The sequence below is a fragment of the Notolabrus celidotus genome, chromosome 18 (assembly GCF_009762535.1).
Source record: "Notolabrus celidotus isolate fNotCel1 chromosome 18, fNotCel1.pri, whole genome shotgun sequence".
NCBI classification, from domain to species: Eukaryota; Metazoa; Chordata; class Actinopteri; order Labriformes; family Labridae; genus Notolabrus; species Notolabrus celidotus.
In genome coordinates, this window is record NC_048289.1 from 23051132 (window position 1) to 23065503 (window position 14372).

Genomic DNA, 14372 nt, shown 5'->3' on the forward strand with positions numbered 1-14372 from the left:
ACTCCTCTCCTACGCACGTGTCCCACAAAGTAGATGTGCGAAGCCTTTTCTTCACTTTTGTCATCAAACCAGGAAATAAAGAGATTAGGGTGCAAGGCGGCTAAAGAAGCAAAATAAAAGCCTCATTAATAACTGTTTCACGAGGCATCTCTTTTCCAAAACTTGAACATAAACTGGGTTATTTACACCCTTTTTTATGTAATTTTTGGGGCATTTTTGACGTTAATGAATAGGACGGTTGAAGAGAGGCAGGAAATGTGGGGAGTAGAGGGTGCAGGAAGATATGCAGCAAATGCATGTGGCTTAGAGTTGAACCAGCAACCACTGCGACGAGGATTAAAGCTTCTGTACATAGTGTGCGCTACACCAACAGCGCCCCAGTTACTCACACCCTTAAATAAAAAGATATCATTAACCCAGCATAATTAAATCACTACTTAACATGCAATCAGTCTACAATGAACAATCAGTAAAATACAATTGATAGAAGGAGAATTGCAAGCTTCTTAAAACATTACAGGTTTGAAGCCTCCTTTCTTGTATATGAGTTCCCCCCTCTTTTCTCTGCATCCATTCCTCCTCCTCCTCTTCCTCCTCCTGCTCGCTCGCTTTGATCGACAGAGCTCTCCACAGGATGAAGTGTGACATGTGGTGTGTATGTCAGTGTCTGTCTCACTGTTTACTCTGAGCTAATACTGACTCACTCCATTAATCTGAGCTACAACAGATCCACTCCAACCTGCCCACTTGAGAGTGTGCGTGTTTCTCCCTCTTTGTGTGTGTGCGCGCATGTGTTTTATAGGTGTGTATGTGTGTGTGTGAGTTTGCTGAATACAGGCATGCAGGACACGTGTCCTTCATTGTGTTTGTGTCACCCAATATGCATTTTCCTGCCTGATTTGTGTGCGTATACGCCTGTTGTTGTTGCAGGCCAGGGCTCCCAGATCGATGCAGAGATGCTTTATGTGCTCCTGTCTGCTCTAATGACATGTCTGTAAATTAGTAACAGAATGGTGGAGCAGCACACTGAAACCTAATGGCACCTCTGTAAATTACTGCTAGAATGCTGCTGGACGGCTGCGTGTGTTCCCATTGTGAACAACTCTCCCCCCCCCTCCCTCCCCCTCCCTCCTTCCCTCCGCCTCCTCATCTACATTTGTCTGCATGTCTGCTTGTGTGTGCCAGTGTGATTGTGTTAGCATTTGCGGCTGTTCTTTCTTTCTGTGTGTCTTTTTTTTCAACGTCTCCCTCCTCCTCCTTCCCTCTCACTCCTCTCAGTAAAGACTAGCCCGAGGCCCTGAGTTGGTAATAGCTTTTCTGACAGCAATACACCAATATTTACAGAGACCAGCACCCACCCACACCCCCACACACATTTCATGCACACATAAAAAGCATATACTGCTCGTCCGTGCACACATACACACTTCTTGAGTGCAAACTTGCACACGCACACGCACACACACACTCTTAATTAACATGCTGGGAGGGAAGAAACACACTTGGGGGAGCTCACACGCATGCTGGCAAGCAACTTGTTGTTTCTCACTCATATATTGGCATTCACACTTTGTTTTTTTTTCATGCTGCAGACGCAAAGAAAGACAATTTGCCACAATTGCTATTTGAATTGTGATATATTCTCACTTATTATTATTCTCTCTCTGTTATATTCACTCGAGTGCGGCCAACTCCATTTCAACGCTCTTCTCCCTGCTTCTCACTACCTTAATAAGCTATTACACTTCAGTCTACTCATTACGTGGCAATCATCCACCACCCTTCTCTCCCTCCCTCCATCCATCCATCCATCCATCCTCTCCAGCGTTTCCTCACCAAGTGTCTGTCTTGCTCCAGCCTGACCCAGTGCGTGTTAAATTCCCCTCTGTTCTCCTCATTATCGTGAACTACAAGGCAGTGGTTGTGCCAGAGGCTCCACAGGGCAACAAAAAAAGGAGGGCAATGATATGTGCAGGGGGAGGAATGGTGGCGTGAAGCTTGTAGGGGAGGTGCAAGAGGTGTAGGGATGGTGGTGAGGAGAGTGGATGCAGAGCGGAGGAAAGGGTGATGCTTATGGGGGGATGGGTGCGAAGGAGACAGATAATGTCACCCCTGCTTGCCAGCACAATACTATGATCTCTTTTTGCAGGCAGATGTGTGTGTAGGTGTGCGTATTTGTTCCGGTGCAGGCCTTGCGTATGCGGCTGTGCACTCCTGTAAGAGTAGAGTAGATAAGAGAGTGCAAGCTTAAGGATGATGGATTGCCAAACCTTGGTCTAGTGTCCTTGGGGGTCACTGAGGGTGTGCAAGGTAAGTCGCCATTGGCTGTCTGCCTGTTATTCTGAATTCTAATTGGCCGATCCCGCCTGCTTTAGCTGCCAGGATGCTTACAAGGTGCTGTTCTCCATCTTCATCTTCACCCGTCCTTAAAAACCTTCCTCACCTGTGCTCTTAGTGCACATACATACTCACACACACACACATATTCTGGCATTGGCTGAACATCACAAAATGAGCCATGTTGTCAAACAAGACCACATCACTTCAGACTGCCAGCACAGCTGTTCTCTCAAAAGAGAGGATGGCAGGTTTCATAACCAGTTTGGAAAGCTACAGACTCACGACTGTCTCTCCCTCTCTCTTGCATCCACACTGTTTAATCTGCAACCCACATGAGTGATCAAAGCTTGTTTACACACCACTTCATGGTACGATTAGAGGTATGGAAGGAAGTGTTTCTTCCCAGTGCTGGCATCAGTGAGGCTTTGCTTGACAGTAACAACATTTGCAGCATCTTAAACAATATGTTTTGTGCTGCACATCCAAATCAAATTTAACCAGGCCCGGCAGAGCTATGTTTTACTTGCCTGGCTCTGATGAACACCCACCATTTTATCATCTTTCAGCATATTGTGAAGAGCAGTGTGGGAAGCTGCTACATAGCTTGGTTTGTACTAATCATTATCATAATGTTCAACAACAGAAAATGACACCAAACTACTTTGTTCTTCCTCCTCCTTCCTCCGCTCCTCTTTTTCCATCTCAGCTCGGGAGGAGTATGTCGCCACCTTCAAGGGCTCTGAGTACTTCTGCTACGACCTGTCGCCCAACCCTATCCAGTCCAGCAGCGATGAAATCACACTCTCCTTCAAGACGCTGCAGCGCAATGGCCTCATGCTGCACACTGGCAAGTCAGCCGACTACGTCAACCTGGCACTGAAGAACGGTGCTGTGTCGCTCGTCATCAATCTCGGCTCCGGGGCCTTCGAGGCCTTGGTGGAGCCTGTCAACGGCAAGTTCAACGACAACGCCTGGCACGACGTCAAGGTCACCCGCAACCTGAGACAGGTAACCAGAAACAGGGGATGGAGGAGTCAGGAACCGAGTAAGCAAGCAGGAAAGAAGATTGTTAGGGTTATGATACAGCCTTAAAGGAGGCAGATTGAAAGGGAGCGCATAGAGACAACATGGGTAGGCTTTGAATGGTCTGAAGCATGCTTCAGATTGAAGTTAATGATAAGTGATCTACAGGAAGTATCATTTTTTTCTTTCTAGGCCAAATTTCAGCTTTAAATGCTAAACAATTTTCTGTTTCATCAAGCTAAATTTGAGGATTTCCACCTTTCCTAGTGTTTTTATCATTTAAAGTAAACATGTGAGGATTGAACTTTTGGTTTTAAACCACTTAAGAATTTTAAAACAGATTCTGTTCTTTGGGATGTAACAATAAGCTCAACTATAGGATTTTTATCATGCTTCTTTTATGTGTCAAAGTAACTGAGTTTATGTCCAAGCCCTACAGATGAGATTGCCTCATAAAATTGTTATTTATCATGCTTTTATTCTGCCTTTTTACTGCCTCACATCTAGTTACTTTCTGAATTGATAGACATGCTTTTATTTTGAAAGGTTCTCCTTCGTAAAGTTATAAAGACGAGTTTAAGGCGGACAGTAAAAAATGTTTGCTTTAATAGCACACCCCAAAGAAGGATAAGCTCTTTCATTGTTTTAACGTCTGTTACGTCTCTCTCTCTCCCTCTTTCGCTCCCTCTCTGGTACCTGCAGAGGAGAGGTGTGGAGATGGTACTCGGGATGTGTATGCACGGAGTAGAACGAGAGAGGCGTCTTCCGCTAGTTTATCAATAGAGCATTAGGAATCTTAGATGGAAAAGGAAAAAAGGCTTAAATGGTTTGTAGATCCACTTCAGATGTCGTCTATGTGTGGGAAACACTGGCGGCGCGTCATCATTGGAAAGAATTTAACTGCTGCCATGTTTGTACACTTATGTTTGGCTTCAGACGGCAATGAGCGCCCTCTAGTGTTCAAAAACGGTATAGCGAGTTGATTTTCATTTTACCGATTGTCTCATATATGTGCAGATTTTTAAATGTCTAGTGAGATATCGCTACATCCATGTTGTTCTTTGAAGCATTATTCAGCATTTTTGTCTGTTTATGTTATATATGTTCTATATTTATTTAGTTTAACATGCTTACTGATGAGAGATTACTGCAGATTTAAACAACAAACTAAATTACTTTTAGTCCCTGTGAAATAGATCTCATGTGTGTCTGACTTTGGTGAACCACAGTGACCGTTGCAGATGTTTCAGGGGGCAGTGGGCAGCAGAAAAGACTTTAGTCCGCAGCAAGAAACTAATCAATGTAGAGGCTACGGTCAGTGGTCTGTTGTCCAACTGCAGTGATGCTGTGGTAGGAAGAGAATACCTGAGGTTTGGTCTTAGTTTACAGTGGGTTAACCACCAGACCAGCCCTGCTCTCTGCTCTAGGTGAGTGATCTTTTAATTGTGTGTGTGGGTGTGAGTGAGTGAGTGAGTGAGTGAGTGAGTGAGTGAGTGAGAGAGAGAGCGATTGAGCAAGAGAACATCAAGGAGGACACTAGCACTCAGGTGCTTGTAACCCACCTGTGCCCTGCCTTCTACCGTTTGCCTGTTTGTACTACTAACTTGACTACTAACTTTACTAACCTGCTAGTGAAACTAACCTTCATCCATGGAATGATTCATTCTACTAACCTAACCTGTGCCCTTCTCCTAGCGAGACCACTCCAACCAACCAACCAACCTACTAACCTCACCAGAGGCCTTCTAGCTTTTCCTTTTTTTGGTTCCCGAAGTTGTTCTGTTCACAGTTTTTTTGCTTTCCTTTCTCCCCCTCTCCTACAAAGCACTCAGGCATTGGACACGCTATGGTAAACAAACTCCATTGTTCGGTAGATATCATTCTAATTGTTTCTTAGTTTGGGTTTGCCCCGTGTCTATTTCCTTTTGAGCCATAGACCTCAAAACTAAACCAATAAAAGGATAATGCGGTTGGTAATCTTTTATGCTTAAAAAGCCCGTCCCTACCCTCCTTGCCAACCACTTTTTTTCTTTAAATTCCCCCTTTCTCTACCGTTTTTTTCACCCCATCTCTCTGTGACATGTAGGCGTGTACTGATTGGCTCATCCCTCACCTGCACGCGAATAGCGAGCCCCCCTTTCCTGCATGGCGTGACAAAGAACCCCCCCCCCTCTCTGATTGGTCCGCTAAATGGATAGAGAGGTCCTTCCTTCCCTTCTATTTATTCTTTTGATTTTGCGTCCTCCACTCTGCCACTGCATGCTCACCATGGTGCCTCTGATTCATCCAGTCCTGGGTTTTTCTTTTATTTAATCTACTGTGTCCTCTTCGCCAGTGGTTGCATGCCCAGAGAGGAGCAGGCTGCATGTTTATATATTTATGTGTATGTGTGGAATGAGCCGTAACCCATCTAACACCTGTGCGTGTGTGTACATCAATGTGTGTGTATCGGTCCATATGTCATCTCATTCAGACTCAATGATCTAACAAACCCCCCCAGACCACAAACTAACTAACTAACACCATCATCACAAATCACCCTAACAACACAGCAACATGACATCATCACAAATACTAACAGCATTGCAATCATAAACCCTAACCTCAGTAACCTAACACAGCTTGGCCTGACACCAGAAACATGACTGTGGCTGCCAGCAGTGCAACAACTAACAACTACTAACAACTGAATAGTACTAACACTAACTGTAGAGCATGAAGATGCCTGCGGAGACTTTACTAACACCTGCCTGGCTGGGCGAGCTCGCCCGGGAAACCTCCAGTGAGAGGGAGCTGACTGCAGAGAGAAAGCACAGACCTTAGCATTGTACTGTAGAATATCAGGGTGATAAAATACCACTAACTGTGAATTACGTGTGACAGGGTCTGCAACCAGTGCAAGTTAAAAGCCCCCATATGGGCTATTATACAGCAGAATGGGCTGTTTAAATTAGAAGAACACCAGCGTCAGAGCCACCTGAGGTAGCGCATTAAGGAAAGTTGTTGTTAGTTTTGTTGTCACTTTCTATTTTAAAGATAAAGCAGCTAAGAGACTCTGGCAGAGACACAAGGAGGAGGACTTTTATATAAAAGTTGAACTAGCGCACACAGAAGACAAGTCTAACCTTAATGCAGAAGTTGTGTTGGTTTTGTAGTCAGTACACCGCAGTGACAGGAGGATCAGACTTTGAAGTCTAGGAGTGCAATCTCAATCCAGCAGTGGTGGCCCTGAAGCTTTTCGGTATCAGAGAATCTTTATTAATCACACACAGCATCTAGTTGTTATTCTATACAATAGACTTCCTGCTGTTGTCAGGCAGACCACATAGTCTGATTCCAGTTAGGGTGGGAAATCCGGCCGCAGAGTGCTTTATTAATTGTAGGCAGATGGAGCGAGTGGCATTTCTGCCGTTTATAGCAACATTTGTAAAACGCAGCAACACCAGCAGAGGCAAGAGGCAGCACTCCTCATTTACACTACACACCACACACTGATCAAACCACACCAAAACAAACTCCCAGCAACAACAGCACAACTAGCCAATTCCCCAAACCAATCAGGCCCTCTCCCCAACAACACAACGCATACACATTGGTTACCAGAGTGACGGGGGCTAATTTGGCTGGTCAGCGCCTAGCTAGCGCTTAGCGCTGATTTGGTGTGAGTATATAGCGTGTCCTTTCCCTGTGCTTTGTTGTGTAGGTGACCATCTCTGTGGATGGCATCCTGACCACCACGGGCTACACCCAGGAGGACTACACCATGCTGGGCTCTGACGACTTCTTCTACGTGGGAGGGAGTCCCAGCACTGCTGACCTGCCCGGCTCTCCCGTCAGCAATAACTTCATGGGATGTCTCAAAGAGGTGGGATACATGTTTGACTCACTAACGTGTGTAAAGAACACACTTTTTATGCCTTCATTATAGTGTCAGTGCACTGTGTTAATCATAGACTGTATAAAATAAGGACGTGGTATCCGTGACGTCAACCATGTGTTCCTGAGCGCTGTTTTGAAGCAAATCGACGGCGGCAGCCATATTTGAAATGCAGAACTCAACCAGGCAGAGTGTGACGTAAAGAGGCGGAGTTTGAGCCTCCTAGCCAACAGCTATGTGTTCCCGTCTGGTTGTCAAGTCAGTCATGTCCGTAATTGAGCAAAAACTTGTAATCTTAATGATCCATCATGTTAGAAAAAAATTCACCCCCCCGTACAGTGTGTGCCGGTCGAGAAATTAACTACTCAGACCTAAACCGTTTTTTGAACCAGGCTGTAAACATGTTTATTAATGCTGCAAAGATTGTCTTTTTTGAATTCGGGTCTATGTGGTTTCCGGTGTTTCTGCAGCCAGCCTCAAGAGGATTCTTGATTAATTGCAGTTTATAACACTTCCGCATGGGCTTCATAGTTTGAGACCGGAGGTTGCCGCTTGGTATTAATATGTTTGAGACAGAGAGCATGGCACTGAATTACCGCATCTTCCTGGGTTAAATACATTCTAAATATTAAAATTGCAAATGCTCATAAATCATGTGAAAATCAGTCAAACCTGCATCGTATCATATCAAACTCTGCAGACATGTAGAACATCTTTGACGACTCATTTTGTTGATTTTTCATAATAAAATTCTCAGAATTATTATAAGTTTTGACAGAATCCAAACTGAATAAACCTCAGATATTGTCTCGATATAATATTTTTTTTACTATATGATCCAATTGCTAGTACTAACGTGGTTCATACACTCGTACCGCACAGATTCCTGTTTACTCTCAGGTTTCAAGAAATCCTTTTCTATTTATATCACTCCATTTTTTCTTCTTCTCTTCCTCTTTCCCCTTTCCGCCACGCATCACGCAAACATTTCACACACATTACTTTATAAAGCGCACACACACACACACACACACACATACAGAATGCTTCTATTTGGCAGACTCACACAAACAGTCCCAGACACACACACACACACACACACACACACACACACACACACACACACACACACACACACACACACACACACACAGCCTCCACAGCATCAGAGAGAATCAGTGATGAGTGTCGTTGAGGGAGTAGATACAGCACTAAGCACTAACATGCTAATTAGCTACGCCACAGAGATGCTCCATCCATCCGCTGTGCTCGAAATGGGCCACAACACTGGAAAACAAAACAAAAAAAAATCACATGACACACACATGGAAACACACGAGTACACATACACACACACACACACACACACATAAACACTCACTTAGAATGTAGACACAGACGTATGCTGGAAAATGGATGCTAAAATAGATTTACAAAAAAGACACAAAGACAAAACATTTTAAACTAAAATGAACATACATACACATACACAAGCAAATACACCCTCACGCTCCTTACATGCACACGATGTCTGACTCTTGCTTTCATTCACACGGGCTCACACAGAGACATAAACAAACAACCAAACAAGCCGACAGATGATGTGCCAAACAGAGAGCTATCTGTATCAGTGGTGAATGCGCTCTGTGTTGCTTCATTAAGACTGATGGTGTTTAAACGAGGCTGCCGCTGTCAGAGTGAACCCCATCTACTGGCACATTTACATATTTAATACGATGATGTGATAATCTGCGTGAGCAAATTAAGATGTATGCAATGAATCACGTGCATGAACGATCACAACTGTAACAATTTGGTGCATTTGATGCAACATGGGCGCACACGCACACACACTAACCCAATTTTGCACACTTGCAGCTCTTTTTATTCAATTATCACACACAGACACACAGCACATGTCATACAAAAAAGATAGATTTTTTTTATAGTGCTGCTAAGTAGCTCACAGGTCAAAGAAAGAGGTCTGTATTAATAAAGCGGAGCCTGTGTGTGCTCGGCCCTCTCGACATCAGAATGCTCAGCACAAGCAGGCCCTTTACACTCACGCTGCTCAGTCAGAGAGCGTACTGTGTCAGGGAGAGGAACGAGAGAAACTGAAAAGAGAGGAGAGAAAAAGGCGATCAAGCAAGTGGCAGGGACAAATGGGAGTTATCAAAAGATGAGGCTGGAGTGGCTTGCTTGTCTTAAGGTTGTCACTTTCATGTAAAAAATACCAAACACTTGGTTATATAAAAAAAAAAGACATTCTTGGTTGAAAGGCTCAGAGATGTGTTATATTTTAAGTGTTTCACCCCCTTTTTTTTTCATTTCCACAGCGTTCTTATTTTCCTGGCATCTAAAAAGGTTAATCAAAGCCTGTCATACTGTTGTTCCTTTCTTCTTACATACTGTATGTGCGAAATACCAAAGTCACAGCAGTTCATTTCTGCACCAAACTCAAAATAGAAGTATAGTACATCTATTGACCAACATGAGCCAAAAAACTTGATTTGTTTATTCCAAGAGGGAAATAACGTTCCCCTCCTTTCCCTTCAATTCTGTCCCCTAAAGGTGGTGTACAAGAACAATGATGTACGGTTGGAGCTGTCTAGACTGGCGAAACAGGGAGACCCAAAGATGAAGGTATGCACTTTAAACAGCATGTACAATTTGAGCCAGACACCACATTATCCTCTTATACACAGAACACAGGCATTGTTTTGTATCATAACCTCCTGTCAGGCTCTGCAAGGCTTATGCTGTAGGAATTTTAAGTAAATGGGATTATATATTTGAGATGTAGCCAGAAGCTTTTGTCTTTTAGGCAGTTCACAGCTGGGAGTAACTGGCTCTAATTCACTCCCAGACTACAAAGGAGGCATTTTTTTGCTCTTGATTTTCACTGGACATCCGCTTAAAAAGCCATTTATTTTTCTTCTTCTATAGGTGAGCGGAGTGGTGTCCTTTAAGTGCGAGAGTGTAGCCACGCTGGACCCTGTGACCTTTGACACCCCGGAGTCTTTTGTGGCGCTGAGCAAGTGGACGGCAAAGAAGGCGGGATCAATCTCGTTTGACTTCAGGACTACAGAGCCCAACGGGTTGATGCTTTTCAGTCATGGTAAACCCCGACAGCAACAACGCAAGGACCCAAGAACACCTCCAACACTCAAGGTAAAAATAGGATATGTATGTTTTTAACGTACGCCCACATACACACAGAAACAGACTCTAAAGCCCCTAAAGCAGCTCCACTTATTAACATAGTTAGTGCTGTTAGCATTTGTAATATGGCACTTAACCCTCCTGTTATGTTGCAGGTCAAATTGACCCTTTTTAAAGTCTATTTTAGACAATATATGCCTTCCAAACCAGCTACATGCAGCATAAAAATCTGGGCAGCATGTGACGAAAGAGGAGTCGTGTTCATTTATCAACATCACTTCATAAAAAATTCCAATGTAAAATAGAATAAACAAAAATGTATGTCATGTAAAACTATTGTATTTATATTTAGGGCTTTCCAATGTACATTTAAAAAGTTTTAACATTAATTTTAATGAAAAACAAGTGAGTTATCCTCATTGAACCATGATCTGTGAGAATTAAAGAACACCAATGGACTAAATCTTGATTTAAATCGTTAATAATGGAGTTAAAAAATACATTAAAAAAATGTGTATTGGGATTTTCTGACACTTTTGGATAATTGAATATGCCCCAAGTCAAACTGTCTCACGAACATTATTGCTGTTCCAGAAAAACGAACATAGCAGGACGGTTAATATAAAGTATAGCTGGAGTTGAGAGGAAAGCCATTTGTTGGTATTTAGGTGTAAACAATGCACTTCTTTCATGGAAATGTGTCCATTAAATCACAAATTCAAACCCCACGGTGTCCCCAGAGGATAAGCCAGCTTTAAGACACGTGCTCTGGAAACCATGAGTATTCTATAAGTGCTTTTTATTATTTCGGTTGAATTTAGCGAGTGAACGCAAAACCTTGTGTGACATTTAGGCACAGACGTGATGAACTTCATTTAAGAAAAATCCAAGATGAATGCAAATTGTGCCTGTGATGTTCTTCTTCTAACGATTACCTGGTTGTGTTTGAAAATTTGGGATCCCAAAATTCTTGAGTATTCTTAAAATGTGTAGATTTAGCAGCCTCCACTGAAGGACAACAACACAACACAGCACAACATAACAAGTGGACACAAATTGGAGCCAAGTCACCTCTTTGTAACTTGTTGCTATAATTAGCATTTTCATTGCTCGCCATGACCTTGCTTTCCCACAGAATACTGATGATGTATGCGTTTGATTTACAGGTGGATTTTTTCGCCATTGAGATGCTGGATGGGCACCTGTACTTGCTGCTGGACATGGGCTCGGGAACCACTAAGACCAAGGCTATTGACAGGAAGGTCAACGATGGGGAATGGTATCATGTGGACTTCCAGAGGGACGGGCGCTCAGGTACTCTCACAGCTCTCTCTACACTGATGCTAACCTTGACCACTGAGGTTGAAAAGGAGAAGGTGGAGTGTAATGAGTGGGCGAGATTGTACTTCAACATTTTATAGTAAGCACCGGCAAACCAAGGCTGTTCAACTGCCTTCTGCCTGCTGTCTGTATTTCATTCAAACTGGGGTTATTGAGTCCGGTGTATAATTAAAGCAGTTTGTTGCCTCTTTTTCATGCTTAAAGCAACATTTCCCATTAAACTGATGGTTATAATGGGTAGATACATAAAACAGACTCACACAGCACCCTTTTTTGTCCCTTTCATCAGTATTACTTTTGTGATTATTAACAAATTTGGTCTACAAACTAGGGCTCAAAGATACAAGTAAAAATAACACTGTGATTGCCTTTCTTTATTTTTTCTTTTTTTTTACTTTATTTATGACATTTTGAGATTATACAACATATAAACATAAACACACACATACCGACAAATTGAACTTGTACAGACAATATCCCACATTAACACCACCCAACCCCCCGGACCAAGAGCACACCCTAAATAGAGAGCAATGAAGAAGAGTCAGGAAGAGGAATAAACAGAATAAACAAAATGACAAGACAACAGATGGTAATAAAACAAATTTGAAAGAAGATAATCTGACATTAAGTGAAATATAGAAATATTACATCTATTGATTAGTGGCAAGTCAAACAAAACACAGATATACCAAAGGAAAATAATTAAAAACCTAAATAAAGATCCAATGCATAAGCATCGTTAACAGCAGCAAACAGGCCAACCAAGTGGGCATCAATCAGCAGGCATCAGAGTCAACTACTTTACAAATTCAACAAATGGAGACCATACTTCAGTACATGTGGCAGGGAAACCTCTCAGTGTATGCCTAATTTTCTCTAGTTGGGGGCGCTGGTGGCCTAGCGTTCCAAGCGCCCCACATACAGAGGCTACAGTCCTCATCGCAGGGGTCGCCGGTTCGATTCCTGGCTGTTCGACCATTTCCTGCATGTCTTCCCCCACTCTCCACTCCCCACATTTCCTGTCTCTCTTCAGCTGTCCTATCAAATAAAGGCAAAAAGGCCAAAAATATATAACTTAAAAAAAAAATGTCTCTAGTTGGAGCAGAGACAGCAACTCATGTACCAATCTTCTAAAGGGAGGGGATTTATTAGATTTCAAATTCCTTAGGATGAGTCTCTAAGGGATGAGGCTACTAAATGCTATTGCCTTCTTCTGTGCATTTGTGGCATGAGTGTCCACAGGCATCACCCCAAAAATGGCAGTGAGTGGGTTGGGCTTAAGAGGCAGTCAAATTCTAAGGACCAGAAATTGACCATGGAGTGGCAAGACCAGAACATATGGTCTAACGAGACTGGGACACTTAGGATTAACAGTGGGATATATTTCGTCTAACCTGTCATTGGAGTAATGGATTCTAGTGAAAGCCTTTCATTCTGTGGTGTATATTGCAAAAAAATGATATATTATAGCATAGATTCAGTGTTTTTTCATGTACACATTTAGAATCAACAAATGACAGTCGTATTTGTATTATTTCAGACTTAAAGGCTCTTTTTTTCTGCTACCAAACAAACCCCGCTCAGACTCTCACCATACTCGCTCCAGTCTCCTGACAGCAGCTCCAATCCAGACACAGAAAGAGAAAACAGTGGGATGACACGTTTCTAAAAAGCTTCACAAATAGACGTGTGTGTGTCACGGTTGTGTTACTTATGTCACCAACTGTTTCCCACAATGTTTAAATGTTTATTAATTAGCGTTTATTAACCCTGTGACTGTAACTTATTAAGATGAAGACGACGACTCAGCGTCTTGTGGTGCTTGCAACTTGCACAACACTTCGCTGTACATGCGCTCCAGGTGCAGACACTTAAAGTAAACACTGGCGGCATGTCTGCTCCGCTTAAAGCTCTGCATGTGTGGCTGCAGCTTTTACCCAGCAGTGGGACGAGCTGCTGCTGACAACGGGGCACACATACGTACTGAAAAGCCGCCTCTCGTAATTGAGCGCCCGCCTTGAGCATCCAGCTGACATTATTTATGATGGCAGTAGCATCCTGTGCTTGTTTACAGTCATGTGACGCACACTCTGCATGCACAGCGGTCAGTTCACTCCGTCATCTGGTGAAGGTCTAACGTGATATAAGATCGGCTTTTCCCGTGGATTAACTGTGGAAGAAGTAAAACTGGCATTTTTTATTTTGCCTTAGGCACCTTAAAAGTAGCAGCGTGTTGTTCCAGGTCAAATTCTTGCACATACACACATCAAAGCGAAACAATATACAGTATATCTTGTGCAACTTAAGTACAGCACTGGTACAGGTTTTAGTTTGCAGTCAGTGTTCCTGTTTGTTCAGCTAAACTAAGAAATAGTTTGTAGAAATATCTGAAAGTGACTAATTACTATTACTAACACTGCCAAATGACTGTTGCTGGTGTAGTTTTGGATTTGCATTGATTCTGATAATAGCACAAAGAAGAGGTGATGATGACGATGAGGAGTACAAACCGTGGGAGTGATGACGATGAGGAGTACAAACCGTGGGAGTGATGATGACGATGCCAATGATGTTGATGATAGTCATAACTGTGATGAGGATGTTCACAATGAAGGTGGTACCTACA

The 14372-nt window shown here is 43.0% G+C and overlaps 1 protein-coding gene across 7 annotated transcripts in view; it reads left to right on the forward strand.

Annotated features, from left to right (window-relative positions):
• Nucleotides 1-14372, forward strand: part of nrxn1a (neurexin 1a) — an 81933-nt gene that overhangs the window by 28468 nt on the left and 39093 nt on the right. For 5 of the 7 annotated variants that reach the window (XM_034708153.1, XM_034708152.1, XM_034708155.1 and 2 more), the window contains exons 5-9: nt 3047-3348; nt 7067-7228; nt 9812-9883; nt 10187-10411; nt 11569-11716. In XM_034708153.1, coding sequence (XP_034564044.1) covers nt 3047-3348; nt 7067-7228; nt 9812-9883; nt 10187-10411; nt 11569-11716 — 909 coding nt within the window. Of the gene's footprint in view, nt 1-3046; nt 3349-5188; nt 5234-7066; nt 7229-9811; nt 9884-10186; nt 10412-11568; nt 11717-14372 lie in introns of all 7 variants that reach the window. The other 2 variants (XM_034708150.1, XM_034708151.1) reach the window with 1 other exon arrangement.